Source organism: Physella acuta, unplaced genomic scaffold (genome assembly GCF_028476545.2).
Source record: "Physella acuta isolate Inbredline_101_S28 unplaced genomic scaffold, ASM2847654v3 ptg000363l, whole genome shotgun sequence".
Classification (NCBI taxonomy): Eukaryota; Metazoa; Mollusca; class Gastropoda; family Physidae; genus Physella; species Physella acuta.
Window position 1 is genome coordinate 652,198 of NW_026731882.1, and position 21,248 is coordinate 673,445.

Here is a 21,248-nt window from a genome sequence, read left to right on the forward strand (position 1 = left end):
TCTAAACGTAATTGTAATTAGAGTCATCAATAGAGGTTGTTATAAGCAAGTAAAAGTGTCGAGATTGCATTACGTGACGAGTGTTTAACCAATAGAGGTTGGTGTTGTATGTATTTAACAATAGTTGCAAATTGGATTTGAACGGGGTTTGGCACTAATGTTTGTTGACGTTAATATTAGCCGAAGTAGCTGATTCATTTAAATACATGTATGCAGGTGAAGTAGTTGGGTTATCTCAATACATGTATGCAGGTGAAGTAGCTGATTCATTTAAATACATGTATAGAGTTGAAGCAGTTGATTAATTTAAATGCATGTATGCATGGGTTAGTGCATATAAAGACACTGTTTGTTAAGGGTGGTATCAGCTGAAGTAGCTAATTTAGCCAGAGTTATGTGGGATAGTTTATTCATTCAGAGTAAGTGAGGTAGATCTAATTAATTCCGAGTAAGTGAGGTAGATCTAATTAATACCGAGTAAGCTGGGGTAGATCTGGCTTATACCTGTACGCGTGTATTTCAAAGCTTTAAGAAGCAACACATAGACCATTTGCAAATAATAGGAAGGAGAAATATGCTCAGCAATTGTTACTGTAGAAAACATGTTATCTTTGGAAGAAGTTGTGTTCATTTAGTTCGTCGACCATTGGATTTATGCCTATATATTTTTTTACGTGAGGTCAATGCAACAAACAGGCAAATGAAACCAAATTTTGTATGAGATCAATCAATAAAGAGAACAAGCAATTACAATTAAATTAAAAGAAAATAGTCCCATAAAACAGATAAGAGTGGGACAATATGCCCCTCTTAAATATATCTTTGCAAATAGTAACACGAGTTATTTAAATTGCAAATTATTGTGAGAAAAAAACATATAAAAGATACTAGGAGCAATGTCGCTATCTTCAAACAACTAAAAAATGAACCCCTTTCGTGCATGGAGAATCAGATGCAAGGCCTCTATTACATCAGATCTGTGGCCTTTATTAAATTATATATATATATATATATATCTATATCTATATCTATATATATATATATATATATATATATATATATATATATATATATATATATATATGGCATCTCTTACATCAGATCTATTACTTCCATTACATCAACCTTGTGGCCTCTATAACATCAGATCTACTGCCTATATTATATTACAGTTGTCCTAAGATATACCCCCCCCCCTTGCGATTCACATTCAAGTGATATTAGAGACTTTTAACGTGCTCACCTAATTTTTACTATATTACAGAACATTACACCTACTGCTTACAATGCAAATCGGGGGGGGGGGTGTCTTTATTCCACATTAGCTACGCCGCTGGTACTAAATGCCGTAATACAATCAGGGCATGACGCAAAAAATTAGCATTTTGCATTAACGATTTTTTTGTTGTTGCTCCGGCGTAGTCCGTCAGCTCTACCCATTCTTTAAATAAAATTCAAATATTTCAGAGGTTCTCCTGTTGTTACATTCCGTAGATCTTCTGAAATAAACCGGGAGTGATCTCCCCTAAACTTTCTCGAATATTCTTATATAACTTGGAATATAGACATGATTTTTAATTACTTAAACTTTAAAAAATAGAATCTCATAGAAAAAAGAATTGCGCAGCAAGCGAGCGCCAAAACAAAATGTGCATAATAGTGCGCAATATTATTAGTACTTTATAAATTTACATGCGTTTTTGAGAAATCGGAAATAGATTAAATTAGTACTTCCGGTCAACGGAAATTATCCAAAATGTGACAGAAGGTAGAGATATAGATCTTTTACTTACATGTGAAATTTCATTTATCTATCTGAAATAGCACTCAAGTTATAGGCTTTTAAAAATTCAAAGTAGAAAAAGTACCTCTTCCGGTTATCGGAAATCGCTCAAAAGTTGATACGGATCTACGATTTTAATAAAATATTTATATATGAAATTTCATCAACCTAGCTGTAATGGTACTCAAGTTATCGTGTTTACACACAGTCAGACAGACACACAAAAATAAGGACAAGATTGCAAAACTAATGTTTTTCCGTATCAGTGAGGTGTAAAACGTCGATATTTGTAAAAATCTCGATTTTTTTTTCTGCACGATTACAAGAATTTCTCTATACTTCGTATACACGAGAAAGTAAAAAAGTAAAAAAAACACTTCCCCTTTATATAAAAATACAAGATTTTGGTTGAACATGCTTATAAACGAATGAGTTGATATTAATTTCTTCTACAATACCAGAAGCATCCCTACGAATATTTCACAACTGTCTAAGTAGTTCTAGAGTATCTTGACTTAGAATCTTTGTTACAGATTGGTACCAAAATTAAAATAGCTTGTATTGGAGACTTCTGAGTAACTTTCAAATCTCTCTTCTTGAGGGAGGGGGTGGGGGAATAGCCCTACCTCCCCTTCCCAGATCGAAATATAATTTCTATGTACAATATATACTTGAACCACTGTCCGCCCCCCTCACCCTCCCGCCCTCCAGAAATTTAAGTCCGCCTTCCTCGAAAGTTTCTAGTACCACTGTCCGCCCCACGGATAAAAATGTCTGAAAGAAACACTGGTAACTGTCCATGTGATATACATACGGGTAGATTATATCAGTATCGTTGAGTACACCAATACTCACCATCAGAGGCGTATCCAGGTTTTCGTTGTAGGGGGAGCGAAAAGAGCAAAAAAGGCGCCAAATTTTTAACACGTTCTATATACGTGTATTATATATATATATATATATATATATATATATATATATATATATATATATATATATATATATATATATAATTACTAGCTGTATGTCATTACTTCGCTATGATGTAAATTAAATTGAATGTAGCTCTCTGAAGAAATAAGAAAAAAACACACTACAGCCAAAAACAATGAACGTAACACAATCTGTTTTGTAATTCTTGTAAAACAAATTTCTTACATAATAATTCCTGGGAAATTATTTAAGACAAGTGAAATGGGGGAAATAATCACTCTCTTAATATAAATATGTATATATCTACACATTTAATTATAAATGTCAAAACAAATAAATAATTACTTTAGATTATAATGAAATTGTTTAACACTATTTGTGTTTACAAAATGTTTTTGTCTCTAATCAGAATTTAATATATCGCCATCATAAATGCTAAAGTATTACACCATAATGAAAGTTTTTAAAATCAGAGTTGGTATATAACCACGCTTTTTGATAGAATAGAAAATCATTCGGAATAACATCCTACGTTTAACTAATTATCGGTCTTTTAGTTCAGATCATATATTTTAATTAACTACTGCTTCTTTGTGTTCTTGAATGATCAATTTTTAACATAGTGATAGGTATTGATTAGATCACTGTATTGATCACACAACTTTTTACTGGTAATTGCAAAAACAATATTCACAGAGTGTTACGTTTAAAAAGCTAATTTGGTACATCAGTACCCGTTTTTCTACATGTACTAAACAGATCTGTTCGGGGTGGGTTGGGGGGTGGGGGTTCAACTTCATTCACCACTGTCCGTTCACTTTAGGTCAATTATCCAACCCGGTGTATACCTAGGTGGGACATTAATGTCGCTCTACACAATTGTGGGGGTGAGGGGGGGGGGGGGGGAGATAACCAATTCAGAGTGAACATAGCGTCAGTTTTTAGATTACTGTTCTAAACATACATATATATTACGCAAATATATATTACACAAATATATATTACAGAAATAGATTTAAATAAGTAGCAGTGGTATTATGACAATATTTTTTTTACAGAGGGGTCCATGTGGGAGGGGGGTTGTAACTGTTTCATATAATTTGTAATCGTAATCACTATCGCCCAAACTGTAAGAATACTACTACTTCATCGTGATGACGTCAAAATTTCCCCACCACTACGCAGTTTGCTCATAAGTAAATTTAAATAGAGGTGCCACATCAGTTGTATTTGTTTCTGTTTTGTAATTATTTTTAAATTAATCACACGATTCAAACTGTATATATAAAGTAATTATGTGTGAAGTTTTATGTATAACATTTTCTAATTCAATTATTCGTAAGCAAATACATTATACAGTTGCCTTAAACTTAACACACCTCTTGCCAAGTGGTACTACCGTAGAGGTTTTTTAAACATTGCAATGCATCGTAATGGTTATTTTTAGAATGGCAAACTGATTCAGCTGTTAATACGTGTTGTAAACGTAGACACTACTAAACTAGTACAATAATGCTTAATTGCTGCATGAAAAGAAATCTTGTGATTTACATAGATGTGCCGACCAAAACATTTTTTAACAAATATCATTGTTTAAAACTTTGAGTTTAAAAAGTTTCCAAAAAGGCGCCACTTTGCTGATAATGGCCAGAGGGGGAGCGGCCGCTCCCCCTGCTCCCCCCCCCTGCGTACGCTACTGCTCACCATGAATATCTTGACAACCGAAAGATGTCATCACTTTGGTCAAGTTGACATAATGATCGGTAATTTTAGTCCATGGTTTGTTGTAGGTAAATGTAAACTATCCGGTTAGATCCATTTGCAAACAGACTAAACAAAGAAGAGTTCATAAAGAAAATAATTTGTAGTTAGCTCATGCCTATTAGTCTCTTGTAATTTCCCTGATTCTGTGTGTATATAGAGACGCTTGCTGCTTTTCGACCTCTTCTAATTTCCCTGAAGATGTGTGACGAGGGGAAGGGGCGGTTGTCTTGTCACACAGCAGCATTTTTAAAAATGTGTTAAATGCTAAAAAAAAAAACCCATTTTAATTTGCGTTTTAGAAAGTTTTTTTTTCTTTTGTAAATTATAATAGAAATTTATTAATATACACAATGTTAACCGAGCTAAGTAAATGAATTTAGATAGAAATGATGTTTAGAAAAATACTATTTTGAAGGCGGGTGGGTGGGTGGGGGTAGGCTGAGGTATGACTCCAATCCCAACCCGCGTGACATCATAATTTCCCTGATTCTTGCTGGGTACCCACCAGAGCTGGGTGTATACAGTGACGGCGTGCTGCCTGGAATCCGAACTTGACATTTTAAAAGTTAGCAATCATGTATTCTACACCTCGACCAAGCCGTACCAAACATTATCACTATTCGCATACCGATTTTAAAAAAATAACCACATATTAATGCCAGCTTGTTTGGCCTGGTTTCTAGACGCCCCCAAATCCTTCTAAATAGCCGCTTTTGTCCTGCTGCTTAATAACCTTGGGCCCTTAGGTAAATATTCGGTGTCTGTCACAGATCATTAATTTTCACATTAACCCAGAACCATGAAGCCTGTGTGCACCAAACAGGCACATCCGTCATTAAATTATGCGCTCTGTAAGGTGATCTCAAAGTACAGGTCATTAAATAGTATCACGTTTAGTAAAAAAATATTATTTTACGTATTTCCTTGCTGATATGATTAGAGTTTTGAAATTACTTACTATTAAATAATATCCAATTCCTCCTATAATCAATACGTTTATTAAAATAATGTTCTTAAAACAAGCGCCTGGGCGGACGCCCCACACACTCCCCTAGCTACGCCTCTGTTTCTTTTATTGAGGGTAAAGCATCTATCTATATATATAAAGCAAAGTGGTCGGGTGCCCGATAGGGCACTTCCCGGCGCCGCAGACGCGTCAAATTTGGCACGATGGTGCCTTGAGGCGATAGAACACGAGGGCTGGTGACGGTTGGCCGAAAAGTCTACGGAGAGGGGGTCAAAACTGACCTCGACTGACCGGCGCCTTATATGGGCTATATTAAGAAAAAAAATTTCCTCCGACGACCCCCCTTGAAATTTTGTGAGATGGTAGGAGAACGCCTTGGGGTATCACAAAAAACTCGCCATGTCCGGGAAAAATCGGGAAATGGGTCAAAACTGACCAGTCGTATTTCCCTATATAATCTTTGTATTTTATGGGGAAAACAGTGGGTCATTTCAAAACGAATATTAGGGCACTTACCCTCTTTACATCCGGCTAATTTTTGACCTGCTTTTAGGTAATTGGCGTGGCCGTAGGGCAGACCTGTTGGTTTGACTCAAAGCCCTCGACGAGGGCTAAAAAGTGACCACGAGTGAAATTCTCTTTATATGAGCTCTATTACGAAAAAAAATTTCCTCCTACGACCCCCCTTGAAATTTTGTGAGGTGCTAGAAGAACGCCTTGAGGTGTCACAAAAAACTCGGCATATCTGGGAAAACTTCGTAAAGGGGTCAAAACTGAATAGTTGTATTTCCTATATAATCTTTGTATTTTATGGGAAAAACAGAGGTTCATTTCAACGCGGATTTTAGGGTACTTAAACTCGGTATATCTGGCAAATTTTTTGCATACTCTTAGGTCAATGGCTTGACCTTTAGGGAAAACTGTCGGTTTGACTCAAAGCCGTCGACGAAGGCTGAAAAGTGACCGCGAGTGAAATTCTCTTTACATGAGCTCTATTACGGAAAAAAATTTCCTCGGACGACCCCCCTTGATTGTTTGTGAGGTGGTAGGAGAACGCCTTGGAGTGTCACAAAAAACTCGCCATGTCCGGGAAAATTCGGGAAATGGGTCAAAACTGACCAGTCGTATTTCCCTATATAATCTTTGTATTTTATGGGGAAAACAGAGGGTAATTTGAAAACGGATTTTAGGGCGCTTACCCTCTTTAGATCTGGCTAATTTGTTGCATACTCTTAGATTAATGGCTTGACCTTTAGGGAAAACTGTCGGTTTCACTCAAAGCCCTCGACGAGGGCTAAAAAGTGACCGCGAGTGAAATTCTCTTTACATGAGCTCTATTACGAAAAAAAATTTCCTCCGACGACCCCCCTTGATATTTTGTGAGGTGGTAGGAGAACGCCTTGGGGTGTCACAAAAAACTCGGCATATGTGGGAAAACTTCGTAAAGGGGTCAAAACTGACGAGTCGTATTTCCCAATATAATCGTTGTATTTTATGGGAAAAACAAGGAATTTTCAACACAAGTTTTAGGTTACTTAACCTCTGTACATCATGCTATTGTTTTGCATAAACTTCTATAGATGACTAGGCCGTATGGAAAAACTGTTGGTCAGACTCAAAGCCCTCGAGCAGGGCTAAAAGATGACCGCGAGTGAAATTCTCCTTATATGAGATATATATAAATAAATTGACGAACGATCCCCTTAATATTATTTGAGGTCGTAGACCGACCCTGGAGGGTAACAAAAAAAAACGTTATTCCCGTCGGAAAAAGCCATTGTAGTCGTTAAATATGTTCATATATCATATTTTCTTATATAAGCATAGTAACTGTTTTTAAAAAAAAGTAAACAAAAATATACGTCATTTGGTCCATTTTCAAGGGAGGTAACCTTTTTAATAATTATTTTTCAAATAATTGTATACTATTTTAAATAGAAACAGAAAACGACAAAGTATAGCATTTGTTTTTTTTTTTTTAAAATAAGTTGTTAATTAAGCTATGTATCATAATTAAATAAAAAATTAATTTTAAAAGTTAATGTAATATAAATTATGAGATATACTGTTCATGGAACCTCTGTATTTCTAATTCCATTTTAGTTATAAATCGCGTATTTTCTAATGTTTTTCTAATGTTAAACAACATACAACATCTTCTCTAAAATTAGCATTATAAGGCCTAGGGCAGGGGTCGGCAACCTGCGGCTCGCGAGCCGCATGCGGCTCGCGAGCCGCATGCGGCTCTTTTGATGGTAAGATGCGGCTCTTCAGCTCCACGCACAAATATTAATAATTATTTTATTTTATTTTCAAAACTAACAAAAATTTTTTTTTCTCAAAACGATATAATATTAAATGTAAACAATAAACACTCGCTATTCTATTAGAATGTTTAGTTACTCCCTATTTCAATGGACTTCCTATTAAATTGTCCATCCCGAACAGAGTTTCTTCGGGGGGGGGGGGGGGGCGAAGAGATGCCTGGAATAAACTCTGTTCCCGCATTGAAACATTCATCTTCATGGTAGATATCACAAAGAAACTAAATGAGCTAAATATAAAACGGCAAGGAAAGGGAAACAGCCTATGGTTGATGAAGTGGATTGTTTGTGCTTGAAGCTGAAAACAACAATTTATGAGCCAGATTTAACCAAACTTTCCAGCATACAATGCCAAACTATTGTAAATATAATTCAATAATTATAGTTATATAATTTGATTACTGATTTTATTATTCTAGCAGAGCTAGCTAAAATACTTAACCCGTTCACATGTGTATGTTTTTATATCAATAAATATAATTTCAAATTTAAAGCTATATATATATATATATATATATATATATATATATATATATATATATATATATATATAATATATATATATATATATATATATATATATATATATATATATGTATATTTATGTATGTATGTATAAATATATGTAAAGGCCTATATATATATATATATATATATATATATATATATATATATATATATATATCCTAATTAAATTTCATAATATTAAAATTAAAATATTAGTGGCTCTTTAAAAAATTGGTATTATGGTAAATTGTAAATTTTGGCTCTTCAGTCTCAAAAGGTTGCCGACCCCTGGCCTAGGGAACTTAAAAAGTAACAGAGCCAGAAAATGTCAGAACCAGATAACCCTTCAAGTGATGCAGTTGAAGAAGTGGAAGAGGAAGATCATGCAGAAGAAATAGGGGAAGGAGGTGATAGTCAGGCAATAGCAAATCAGTTGATGAAAAACCCTGGTGTCTTAGCAGCACTTCAAGATAAGCTGTGTTCTATTGTTGGTTCTCCGTCTGGTTATATTCAGAGTTTACCCATGGAGGTCAAACGACGTATCAAGGCTCTTAAAAAGCTACAGAATGAGGTTATTAATGTTGAAGCTGAATTTTATAAAGAGTTCAATGCCTTGGAATTGAAATATGCACCAAAGTACTCACAGTTGTTTGAAAAGAGAAAAGAGATCTTAACTGCTAGTAGAGAGCCCACTGATGAGGAATGCGATTGGCCCAGTGAGGAAGAAGAAGATGATGAAAAGGATGAGGTAGGAAAAATAACCGGAGAACTAAAAGATAAGCTTTGTATTGAGGGTGCCAAAGAAGCCGGAGGGGATAGTGAGGAGAAAAAACAAGAGGATGTTAAAGGTACTCCCAGTTTTTGGTTAACAATATTCAAGAATGTAGATATGCTTTCTGAAATGGTACAGGAACATGATGAACCAATTTTGACACATTTACAAGACATCAAAGTTATTATACATGATAAAGACCCTGTAGGTTTCACATTAGAATTTCATTTTGAGCCCAATGAATACTTTACAGACCCAGTACTAATTAAACATTATGAAATGCGCTATGAACCAGACCCTCAAGATCCATTTTCTTATGAGGGTCCAGAAATCATTAAGTGCACTGGGTGCAATATTAACTGGATCAAAGGGAAGAATGTCACTGTGAAACAGATAAAAAAGAAACAAAAACATAAAGGAAGAGGTTTAACAAGAACTGTTACAAAACAAGTTCAAGCAGATTCTTTCTTTAATTTCTTTAACCCACCTGCAGTTCCTGAAGGTTCAGAGTCAGAGATGGATGAAGAAGTAGAGGCCTTATTGGGTGCTGATTTTGAGATTGGCCATTTTATAAGAGAGAGGATAGTGCCTAGGGCAGTTCTTTTTAGCGCAATTTCCATTCTGGAGAATTGCGTTTATTAACCCGTCATTTCTGGATGGATGGATGAATGGATGAATGTGTGTCCGCAGCTTTAAGTCGTATCTCCTCCTCAACGAAGCAATATCGATGACTAGTTCCAAAAGCAATTATGTTAAGCAAGTTACGAGGATCAGCATAGGCCATAAAAATTCCGGGTTTCTTTCATGGATTTACCGGAAAAGCCAAAAAACCTCGAAAAAATGCAGTTTTTTGCCCATATCTCGGCAACCAGACCACTTAGCGACTTGAAACATGTACCAATCGATTTCTGCCATAATTTAGAACAATATTGCCGAAGAAAGTTTTCAAAAATATCCTTTCGTTCGGTCACAAAATTTTTTTTTATTTAATTAAAATTTGGACCGAATTAGTAGGCATTTTTTCCAACCACACCACACGCGTCATCACGTTCAATAGCTGCGCCATCACGTTCAATGGCTGCGTCATCACGTTCAGTAGCTAGGCGCGCAATGGTTTTTAGTCATGTAACTCTATTGTAAATAAAACATGTAAAATACTGAAAAGAAATTTAAAAAAAAAACGTTTTAATAACTAACCAATGGTTTTACTAACCCTGCTCTTGATTTACGCTACGACAGAGCTATTTTTAGATAACATAAGGAAATTGCGCTTAAATGTCACTAGACTTTTTAATTAACTTGTTTTCACTGGAGAGGCCATAGACAATGATGATTATGAGGATGATGAAAATGAGGAAGGTGAAGATGAAGAATATGATGAAGAAGCAGATGCAGATTTCAACCCTGATGCCCAAGGCAAACCTAATGAATGCAAACAGCAATAGAACTGTGAATGAATGGGCTACTAGTTTTAAAGAAAATTGTGATACTCAACCTAGACGAAACACAAACTTCACAATTACTTCAGACATAAAAGATGTCCAATGACTAGCTCCACTTTTTGTTTACTTCCAGATAAAATCTTTAAATTTACATAAAAACAATACTTTGTTATTTTTATCATGTTGTCTGGTTTTTAAATTTGGTGCTGCTTTTTCATTGCATTGTTGCAAGCAAATATACTCTAAATATCTGTAGAACCTGTTATTAAAGTATATTTTCTGGAAAAAAAAACAAACTAAAATTAGCATTACTGTTTAAATTTAAGCACTCCACACCTCATCCATCACCAAATAATTAGTATTCAAATTATCAAATGTTTTTGAAAACCTAAGCGAAGCTAGGCAGTATGCCTAGTTATAAATAATTTTGGAATTATTTATCATCCCAAATATTATGAGGAACCGCCTTTTTAGTTAACCTTGGCTGGCCAGGTAAAGAAAAACATCATAAGCCAAATCAAAATAAATATTTAAAATGTGATGGGTAAAGATTAGTGTTACGTTCCTTACATGTCCCCTGATTGTGTGTGTTGTGCGCGACAGGTACCCTCCGTTTTGTGTATAGTTGTAGCGATTGGTTGAATGGCCAGAATGCGTGGGTGCGGTCAGCACAGGTTAACAGTATTTAGGGGGTGACACCACATTGAAAAACTTAAAATTTACTGACCAAATTTTTTTTTACTATAAAATAATAAAATAGTAGGAAAGAGGGGTAACACCAAACATAAGATGCCACCGGGTGACACCTTCAAAAACACGACTGGGTGGCACCATCATTAAATCCCCACTGGGCGAAACCTTCATTAACCCCCGGGTGACACCTTCAAAAACACCACCGGGTGACACCATTGACACCCCTGCCTCACAAAACATCAGAATACTCTAAAGACTTCGATTCAAACCGTACCTTATTGTTAACCCCAAGGATCAACAAAATTGAGCGGACAGTTCCTCTTCTCATACAGGAGTACCACATCAAGAATCAACAGTACAGCACCAGTCACTAGAATAACGAGCACAGCAGTCATGTAACTGTACACCGTGTTGCCATTATCCACGCTAACAACATGATGTCCTCATACAATAGCCTAGTGTCACATAACCATCACGCTAATGATGATCTTATCTTAACTATATGATATATTTTACGTCAAGTTTTTTTTTGTTATGCACGATGAAGCTTTGTATTTTATTGCCTACGACCTAAAAAAGACTGTGAAATAGGACACGTAACATGAAATCTACAAAACAATTACATAACATCCAATCCCATTTTAAGGTGTCTTTTAACCAGGTTATTTTCTGGATCTCTGTAGCAGCTGTTCGGGCTTGTTGCGGAGGTTGTTGGCTGTGGTATCATGATATGATTGATACCGTCACGTGTCTGACCGAAATAAATCTTTTCATGAAAACTGTGACAGCAAAACTCCTTGGGGTAACTGCACAAACTATACCTCAAGGTCATAGTGGCTCAAAGACTGAAGCACGAGGTTGAAATATTAAAAAAATTTTTAAAGGCAAAATATTTCAAATTCAAATAGGTTACGTCAATACAAATAACTGAAGTCAAAATATCTTAAAGAGTAATTGCACAAACTATATCTCAATATCAAAGTAGCTCAAAACTGTAGAACTAGAATTATTGAAAAAAAAAAACAAACAACCCAACATATTTAAAACAAAATATTTAAAAATTCAAATATCATTTCTAAAAATAATTAGTAAAGCCAAAATATCTTAAGATAAACTAAACACCTCAAAGACCAAATACTTCAACAGAAATTTAATTAGAGACAAAGTATTTCATATGTCTATCTCCCGACAAAAATATTTCAAGACAAAACGTTTCGAATATAATTTAAACTTATTTCAAGACACAGTCAGTATTTTTGGAATTTTGTGAAGATGTGTGACGAGGGGAAGGGGCGGTTGGTCAGAGAGCAGAGTTTCTTCCAGGCATCTCTTCGGGGGGGGGGGGGGGGCGAAGCCCCCCCGAAAATTTTTTACCGCCCCCCCCGAACGAAATGAAATTTATATAATTTATATAGAAAATATATACTTTTAACAGTGTCCGCCCCCCCCCCCCCCCGAAGAAAGTTTACCGCCCCCCCCCCGAAGATTTCAAGTGCCCCCCCGGAGAAAATAGTCTGGAAGAAACACTGCCAGAGAGTGTGATGTCATCTCACACAGCAGCATTTTTTAAAAGAAGTGTTAAACGCTAAAAAAAAAAAAACACCCACTTTAATTTGCGTTTTAGAAAGTTTTTTTTTTGTAAATTGTAATAGAAATTTATTAATATACTCAAAGTTAACCGAGTTAAGTAAATGAATTTAGATAGAAACCGATGCTTTAAAAAATACTATTTTGAAGGTGTGGGGGGGGGGGGGGGTAGGCTGAGGTATGACTCCCATCCCAACCCGCGTGACATCATAAACCACATTTCTAACCATTATTATGTAAGGGGTCGTCCATAAATGACGTCACACTCATAGGGGGGAGGGGGGCGTAATTTTGTGACGATCTGTGATGAGGGGAGGGGGGTTCAGATGGTGCGACGTCACACTTTTGCATTATAAAAAAGCAATGTTAGAAATCGAATTTTAGAAGTTATTTCGCATTTTAGAAAACTGTTTTAATAAATTGTAATAGGAATTGATTAAAAGACTATTTTGACAGAGTTCAGACAAGATTTTGGAAACATATCAATGTTAAAAAAAAAAAAATCAACTGCAATTTTGAGGGGGGGGGGGGTTGTAGGCCGAGGTGTGACGTCATTTTAGGGGGGGGGTCTGGCGTTTTGTGACGGTGTGTGACGGAGGGGAGGGGGGGGGGAGGTAAAAATCGTAAAAAAAAGCGTGACGTAATTTATGAATTACCCCTAACCGAATCCCTACACCACCCTTCACACTCCCCAATACCAAGACGACCCATCCCAATACACCACAGCACAACCCAAACCTCACACCACGACCCACAACAAATCAATACACAACACCTGACTCCATTAGACATACACATCACAACACACTGAGTAGACCTAATATTCACCCATTTGGTAAGTAAAAGTAAAAATTAAATTGAAATGTGTTTAAAATTGTCGGAGGTCAGTAAACGTTATTTATAGGACTACTCAGGTCATGTGATCATAATATTCGTAAAAATGGCGGCGTCCACTGTAAAGCGAGCAGTCAGTAGCGTATTTCGTCGTGAGTTATTTAAAAACAAAGTAGCTATTGTAACAGGAGGAGGTACAGGAATTGGCAAAGGGATAACACAAGAACTTTTATACCTAGGTAGAAAATGTATTTCACAGTTTTAATTAGACCTATTCATGTTTAAAATATGTTAGTTATTAGAACACTTTCTTTCTTTTGTTAAGTCTTCTTCTTGTGGTACTACTAAATCAGTAAATCTAGATCTAAGATTCTAGTTAGTAACTAGATCTAGTTACTGTTGTTAGTGTTAGTCTTCTTAAGTCAGTTGAATGAAGTAAGAGTCAAGACTGTGTCTGTTAGGCTAAAGTAGTTACTAGTAAGTAAGTACACATCTTGAGGCAGGCTTGCTTACCAACTCTGGTTTCCTCCAACACTTCTAGTAATTTCAACTTCAAGCTGCATAGGTAACGTCGACTAACGTCCTGTCCGTTGGGCTTGGGTTCATCAGCTCTGTTAAGTGAGGGGGGCTGATATGTGTTGTAATGTGAGCCTACTGCCCAGGCAATATTCTAACCTTAACCCTATATATATATATTTTTAATGTTTTTTTTTTTATCGGACACTGGTATAACACATACACCAAAAAAATAATAATAGGGCCTAATATTATCTTAATATTATTGTGTGCCTTGTATTTTCTATTGCAAAATAATATTATGATAATATAGTACATTTAGTTATGAAGTTTCAACATTAGTTTTACTGCTACTGATTTGTTCTCTTTAACATCTAGGCTGTAATGTAATGATCGCTTCCAGAAAAGTGGACAACTTGGAAAATGCTACCAATAAGCTGAGAGAATGGTTGAAAGAGTCCAATCAAAATGTAGATTTGCAGTTCATGAAATGTAACATCAGAGAGGAAGAAGATGTGAGTCTTGATAAGGCTTATAATCAATGTTCCCTCTAAGCTGCGTGGTTGCGCGGCCGCGCAGAAGTTTTGAGCTGCCTCACAGTGATTTTGTAAAATAAATATATCATTGTATAAGATTTTTACAACACCGCGCACAGAAAATACATTTTGCACATTAGCTTTTCCCCCTTAGGAGAGAACATTGCTTATAATATAAAAAAACTTATATAAATAGTGCTTAACATTAAAAATATTTTGGTGCCTCAAACTAGCGTCACCTAAAATAATAGGCTTTCTTACCCAAATGTAAACGTATGATTTAATCTATAAAAGAGTATTATCAGAATAGTATAAAAAAAAAGTAAAAATCCTCTTTAGACCTAATGATCCATTTGGCAGATGAAGTAGAGTTTATGTTTCTTGACCTCAGCATATGAAGAGAAGGTGTTGTCAGTACTTTGCCCAACCGCCATTACTTTCCCTAACTTGAGTTATGTACCCATTAGAGCTGGATGGATTCGGGAATAGACTACTAACTTGTACCTGGATTTTAACTCGAGACTTTTGGGTTAGAAGCCTAGCGCTCTACTGCTTAGACCACACCATCCCATTGACATCTCCTCACCAAACTTATCTGTTAAACTTAACCTTTATCCAAAATAGGAACTCCAAATTTTAAAGATTAATCGACATCATACAAAACCATCTGTAACAATGTTGTTCTGTATCTGCAGGTAAAAAGCCTTGTTTCAGGTACATTAAAACACTTTGGGAAATTAGATTTTCTAGTCAACAATGGAGGCGGGCAGTTCTTAAGCAGGGCAGAGGACATTAAACTAAAGGGATGGAATGCTGTTATAGAAACCAACTTGACAGGCACTTTTTTAATGTGTCGAGAAGGTCAGCAAATTTTGAAGTTTGTATTTGAGATAACTGCTAGGAATTTGTGTTACTTGTAATGTGACGATAAACATTCTCAGAAGTACCAACATTGTCCATTTTAATTGTTATCTTTCAATTATTTCAAATCAAAATTTTGTAACCTTTTTCTACTATGTGTGTAGTTTATAACCAATGGATGAATGAACATGGAGGGACTATAGTAAACATTATAGCAGACATGTGGAAAGGTTTTCCTTTAATGAGGTACATTTATTTACCTAAATAGTAGTCCATGACAGATTTCTTAAACAACTCCATAGTGTTACTTAACATTTTTTTTCATTAACAGTTTTAAAAGTGTTTCTTTTCACTCTAGTCATGTTGAAGGTAGAAAAGCATATGTTATCTGTATATCTCTCAGTCATACAGGAGCAGCAAGATCTGCTGTAGATAACCTAACCAAGACACTCTCACTGGAGTGGGTTCACAGTGGCGTGCGCGTCAACAGTGTTGCTCCTGTAAGATAACTATAAAAAAATATTAAACCCTGTTTTGTGACAAAAAATATCCACTCTTTGAAGTGCACCAGTAATAGAAATAATTTAATATGGTTTTTGATATTGGTAATCCAGAATATAAACCTAAAAAAAATAACAGTAGATTTATATTAGGTTTTAATAAAATAAGATATAAATTTGCTAAATCTTTCTGGTCTCTTTCTAAAAAAATTAAAGTAATTTATTTATAGAATGTATGTGTATCAAATCCTAAGTTGACTGTTATTTGATTCAGGGAAGCTCCATATATTCTGAAACAGCTGCAGCCAATTATGGTAACTTTAATATTTTTGAGAAAACAAAGTCAACAATTCCAATGCACCGACTAGGTACAGTAGAAGAAGTGGGTAGAATTATTACTTCCTAATTTGTAATTTTTAACATAACAAATTTATCTCAAATCAACTTATATTTTTCTATAATTGACAATTTTTACATCAGATATAGTAGTCTGCCTTTGGGACTTGACCATTTTGTGAGAGGACATTTATATGAGGCCTCTGTACATTGCCATTTATTTGTGGCATCTGGAATGGGGACATGGTCATTTATCTGTCTAGCCACTGATTAAATAATAGTCACTGATGTAAAGAAATCATCACTGTGCTACAAGTTTCATTGATGGTTACATGTCTTTTACAATATTTCTTGTGACTTAGATGTTAAGGATGTCTTTGATTCATCCCAGTTCTAATGGGTACCTGGCATAACATTTATAATATTTATATTTAGTAGTGTTAAAAAAGTTAATTGTATTCCATTTGTTTAATCTAATACATTAAAAACAGTTTAGTTGCTAAGAAAATTAAAAGTAAAAAAAAAAATTTAAAAATTTAAAATTGCTATTTAGGTATCTTCTGCTGTATGTTTCCTGCTATCGCCTGGTGCTAAATTTATCACAGGGGAGACTATCAGAGTAGATGGCGCTCAAAGCATTTACTCATGTCCAACATACCAAGTGCCAGGCAAGCCATTTTGAAATATCACTTTTTGTTAATGATTGAACACATTTAATTGCTATATTAATTGCTAAAATTTAATCTTAGCAAAAAAAGGGGTTTATTTATATTCTTTGTAAGTCTACTTAAAAAAAATATGGTTTAAAAAATCTTTGATCTCTTAAGTACCATTATAACACAGCATGGTTAAGCTTACGTGTACAAACCAGAAAGTCAAGATACTTTCAGGTCTAAAGTCCTTAAGATTACCTTAAACGCCTTAAGCTGACTCTAGCCGGGTAAATAAAAGGTCATAGAGCTGACTTCATACTCCATTAGCTTTATAATTAATTTTATAATAAATTATAATACTCACACAATAATGCATTACCTGTATAACGCTAACATTTATTTATCTACTGTAGAGCCCCTTAGGTTTGAAAGATATTTTATTATTTTATTTTATATCATGGTATAATTATGTTTTATTATTTAAATTGACATTTTCAGAACATAAAAACACCCCTGCCTACACATGGGCAGATGACCTACAGCACATATCAAACAATGCTGGATCCTCAGGGAGTAAATCTAGTTGAAATAAAAAATACTGTTACCTAGTTTTTATAGAAAGTGATTCTCAAACCTTTAACATCTATGCCATTTTTAATGTTACTAAACCATCATAAAGATGATAAAGAAAAGATTTATGTATTGATGTTATTACAAATGCTGTTTTCTTTGATGTAAAAGAAATGTGATATTTTAATATATTTAAGCAATGTGATTTAATCCTACATATTAGATAAAAAAAAATTGGAATAAATATTTTTTTCCTTTTTTTGAACCTTGTTTTTCTCTTTTATTTTACATGCTGTTTTTCCCCCTTTAACATTATACCATTAACCAAAACTCTATCTATATTTAGACTTACTTAAACACTGAAATGATTTAATCTACACAGAATAATCTCAAATGTATACTTAGGAGAGCAATTCTATTTCTAGATAAACATATCAGGCTATTTATAGAATCCTACCTATGTAGTTCTAAAAGGTTTTGAATAAACATTTTCACACTTTGATTTCACAAAAAAGAACTCCATCTTTACTTCTGTTTCATATTTCAGATTTATTATATGGAGAATTATTTTAATTTAGTATTTTTAGAGTTTTAGTATAGTCTATGTACATCTGCTCTATTCAATAAGACTGAAAGTTTGGTGGTAATTTTTTTAGCCGGATTAAAGTGACAATTAGTTTTGTGGTCCCTGCCACACTCTGGTGGCATGTTCGTAATGATTGTGCACAGAAAGACTAGACTTCTTATAACGGTGACTGGTTCAGTCTTGGTGGAAACTTGTTTTTTTTTTGTGTGTTAGGATGTTGAGCCACATTTTTCTTGTGCCTCTGCTGTTGGTGGTGACTGGCGTGTTTTGTCCTCAGCATTGTGTAGGATGTCAGTACTGTCTGATGAAGTCCACCAGTATCTATTTATAAGGTCTCTTCTGGAAGTTTTCATAATCCGGTAAAAAGACAATATTTCTTAATAAGTTTTACATTCAAAACAATTTAGTAACAATTTGAGAATTAACATTTTAAAAGTTCTTGTTTATATTGATATAACACTTTTATAAATCATTGCTTTGCTTGAACATATTTTAAAAGACAAATGCATTTAACCTTTCAAGTTTCTTCAACGTTATGTAATGTTGATTGCATTCCTGTTACTCTGATATAGAGAATTTGGATTACTGTTTGTGCAAGATCTATTTTTCCGTACACTCGGCCCTGAGGCACAGCTGTCAAAAGATGTAGACCTACAGAGAGGCTTCACAATACAACAAACTGGATTATGATATGACCGTTGGCATTACAGACTTCCTCCCCTAAATTACTATGAGAATACACAGCTATATATTGAGATTGAAACAAATATATGAATGCACAGACGTTGTGATATTTTATTGTATGTTACCTGCTGAGCTAAGTGCTGACCACACTTTCCCTTCATATGCCGAGGTCAAGAAACATGAACTCTACTTTATCTGCCCTATGGATTGCGAGGTCTAAAGAGGATTCTGTACTTTGTTTTACTTTACCTGTTTACGTGGACTAATGAAATATTTGCTGGTCATTTATTAGAGTGGAATCTAAATATTAATCACAAGTGTTGACATAAGGTTTAAGAAATTTGTTAAAAACATTAAAAAAAAAAGTTGTCTAGACACATACATACCATTCAACAGCTAGTTTGAAAGCAGAACGTGAAAATACAGTTGTTTCCCAAATATAATAATTTTATGGCTGATAACATTAAAAATAAAGGTCTCTTCCCCAAGTTGGATTTACAAATAAACTTTTAATAACTATAATCAATTTTTAAATGTTAAGCTTCTCTAAGTGTTTTCTTTCACTTCAGACTAAAGAATACATCTACTCATCGATCAGAAATAATAGCTGTTGTAAACGAAGAGAATCATGGTAAGGGGGAGTAAACATAAAACATTAAAAGGGGAGGTAAAAAAACAGTAATAAGAAATTAAAAAAAAAACATTAAAAGGGGAAGTAAACAAGAAATATTGTACGCTAGTATCGAGCTACTTCCCTTTATATAAAAGAATTTAAAAAAAAAACATTTTTCTTATGCACCCTTAAAATGGAATTATAAACATATTACATGTCAGTGGCTTAGCAAGCGTGTGTCGGTGGGAGGTGTGTGTGTTTGGGGGGGGGGGTATAACAACCCACAATGACCTGGCATTCAACATTTAGAATGTCATTAAAAAAAACCACACTGTTACTTTCTAAACCTAACTCGGTAGGGGAGGGTGGTGAGAGTTGGACCCAGAGTTTCTTCCAGGCATCTCTTCGGGGGGGCGAAGCCCCCCCGAAAATTTTTTACCGCCCCCCGAACGAAATGAAATTTATATAATTTATATAGAAAATATATACTTTTAACAGTGTCCGCCCCCCCGAAGAAAGTTTACCGCCCCCCCCCCGAAGATTTCAAGTGCCCCCCCCCCCCCCCGGAGAAAAAAGTCTGGAAGAAACACTGGTTGGACCGAGGAAGAAGCGGGACAGCGCATTATTTCGTTTCTTTTTTTTACCGAAATTTCAATGTATCAACCTAAAACATAAAACTACAACAGAAACAGTACACATTTTATTCATTTTAGACATCTTTTATAAAATATTTAAAAAATTAAAACTGTAAGCTTATGTTTATAAAAAAAATATTACTTTTTGTTTTAAAATGTAAGGATTTAGTAGATTTCAAGGGGTCGGCGTGGTCGAGTCGGTAAAGCTCATGGTTGCTAAACTGAAAAGTTTCGAGTTCGAACCCTCTGGCAAATGAGGCTCGTTGGTTGACCAAAGGCTATAGAAGCAAATCCAAAAAGAAAAGCAGGCTGAAATCGGAGTCAATGGCCTCAATGGCGCATAACCAGTTGACACGTATCCTTAATTGTGATGGAGGCATGGTTGAGTCGGCAAAAGTTCATGGTTGATAAATTCGATAAAGTCTCGAGTTAAAACCCTGGTAGATAAGACTTTCAACACTTAAAATTTAGAACGAAGAAGAAGTAGTAGTTTTCAAATGTTACTAGTCATTCTACAGTATATAGTAGTAGTTTTTAAAATGGTAATGATCGTTTTACAGTGTATAATTCTATTATACATAAATACATAATTTAAAAAAAAATTCATTGATTATCAAAATAAAAAAAAAATAAATGTTCAATTTGACAATGTATAAGTTTGCCTAAATTTTGTAATCATAAAAGTTCTTTAAAAGCCTTTTTGAATTTGTCGCTCATGGTGTACAAGAGGAAAATGTTGAAAGAACTTCCAGCCGCATCAAATGACATTCTGACCGTCCCCAGCACCAAGTACTGGTTCTTGTTCTTTGGATACTCAGTGTAAACCAACGTATTCAGCAATGTGACACTGACAACTGGTAGTGAAGTCAGGGGCGTAGCGAGGGGGGGGGGGGCGGGGGTGCGGACCGCACCGGGTGACACCATTTAGGGGGGTGACACCAAGGCTAAAAATAGCAAAATATATAGAGAAAAACTCGAGGGGGGTGCAAATCGAAAGTTTGAGGGGGGGGGGTGCAAATCAATAGTTTGAGGGGGGGGTGCAAATCGAAAGTTTGAGGGGGGGTGCAAATAGAAAACTAGAAAGTTTGTCCCCGAGGAGGGTCGCTACGCCTCTGGGGGGTGACACCATTAAGTGCCGCACCGGGTGACACC

General features: G+C 35.1%; 2 protein-coding genes across 2 annotated transcripts; both read left to right on the plus strand.

Moving 5' to 3' along the window:
• The first annotated feature begins 8,574 nt into the window (after positions 1 to 8,574).
• On the plus strand, positions 8,575 to 10,747 carry LOC131941512 (nucleosome assembly protein 1-like 1). Its single transcript, XM_059300784.1, has 2 exons — positions 8,575 to 9,654; positions 10,353 to 10,747. The coding sequence occupies exons 1-2, from the start codon at positions 8,604 to 8,606 to the stop codon at positions 10,493 to 10,495; spliced, it is 1,194 nt and encodes a 397-aa protein (XP_059156767.1). The 5' UTR covers positions 8,575 to 8,603; the 3' UTR covers positions 10,496 to 10,747.
• Positions 10,748 to 13,712: 2,965 nt separating this feature from the next.
• On the plus strand, positions 13,713 to 17,799 carry LOC131941499 (peroxisomal trans-2-enoyl-CoA reductase). The gene is made up of 8 exons (XM_059300768.1): positions 13,713 to 13,845; positions 14,501 to 14,637; positions 15,354 to 15,519; positions 15,684 to 15,765; positions 15,923 to 16,019; positions 16,294 to 16,401; positions 16,909 to 17,023; positions 17,507 to 17,799. The coding sequence occupies exons 1-8, from the start codon at positions 13,713 to 13,715 to the stop codon at positions 17,593 to 17,595; spliced, it is 927 nt and encodes a 308-aa protein (XP_059156751.1). The 3' UTR covers positions 17,596 to 17,799.
• Positions 17,800 to 21,248: the final 3,449 nt, after the last annotated feature.

Excerpts from the sequence above, each read along its gene's own strand:
- LOC131941512 (XM_059300784.1), top strand. The coding sequence starts at position 8,604 with ATGTCAGAACCAGATAACCCTTCAAGTGATGCAGTTGAAGAAGTGGAA. Across the intron at positions 9,655-10,352 it reads AGTGCCTAGGGCAGTTCTTT|TTTTCACTGGAGAGGCCATA; the intron begins TTAGCGCAATTT and ends TTAATTAACTTG.
- LOC131941499 (XM_059300768.1), top strand. The coding sequence starts at position 13,713 with ATGGCGGCGTCCACTGTAAAGCGAGCAGTCAGTAGCGTATTTCGTCGT. Across the intron at positions 13,846-14,500 it reads ACAAGAACTTTTATACCTAG|GCTGTAATGTAATGATCGCT; the intron begins GTAGAAAATGTA and ends TTTAACATCTAG. Across the intron at positions 16,020-16,293 it reads GCGTCAACAGTGTTGCTCCT|GGAAGCTCCATATATTCTGA; the intron begins GTAAGATAACTA and ends TATTTGATTCAG.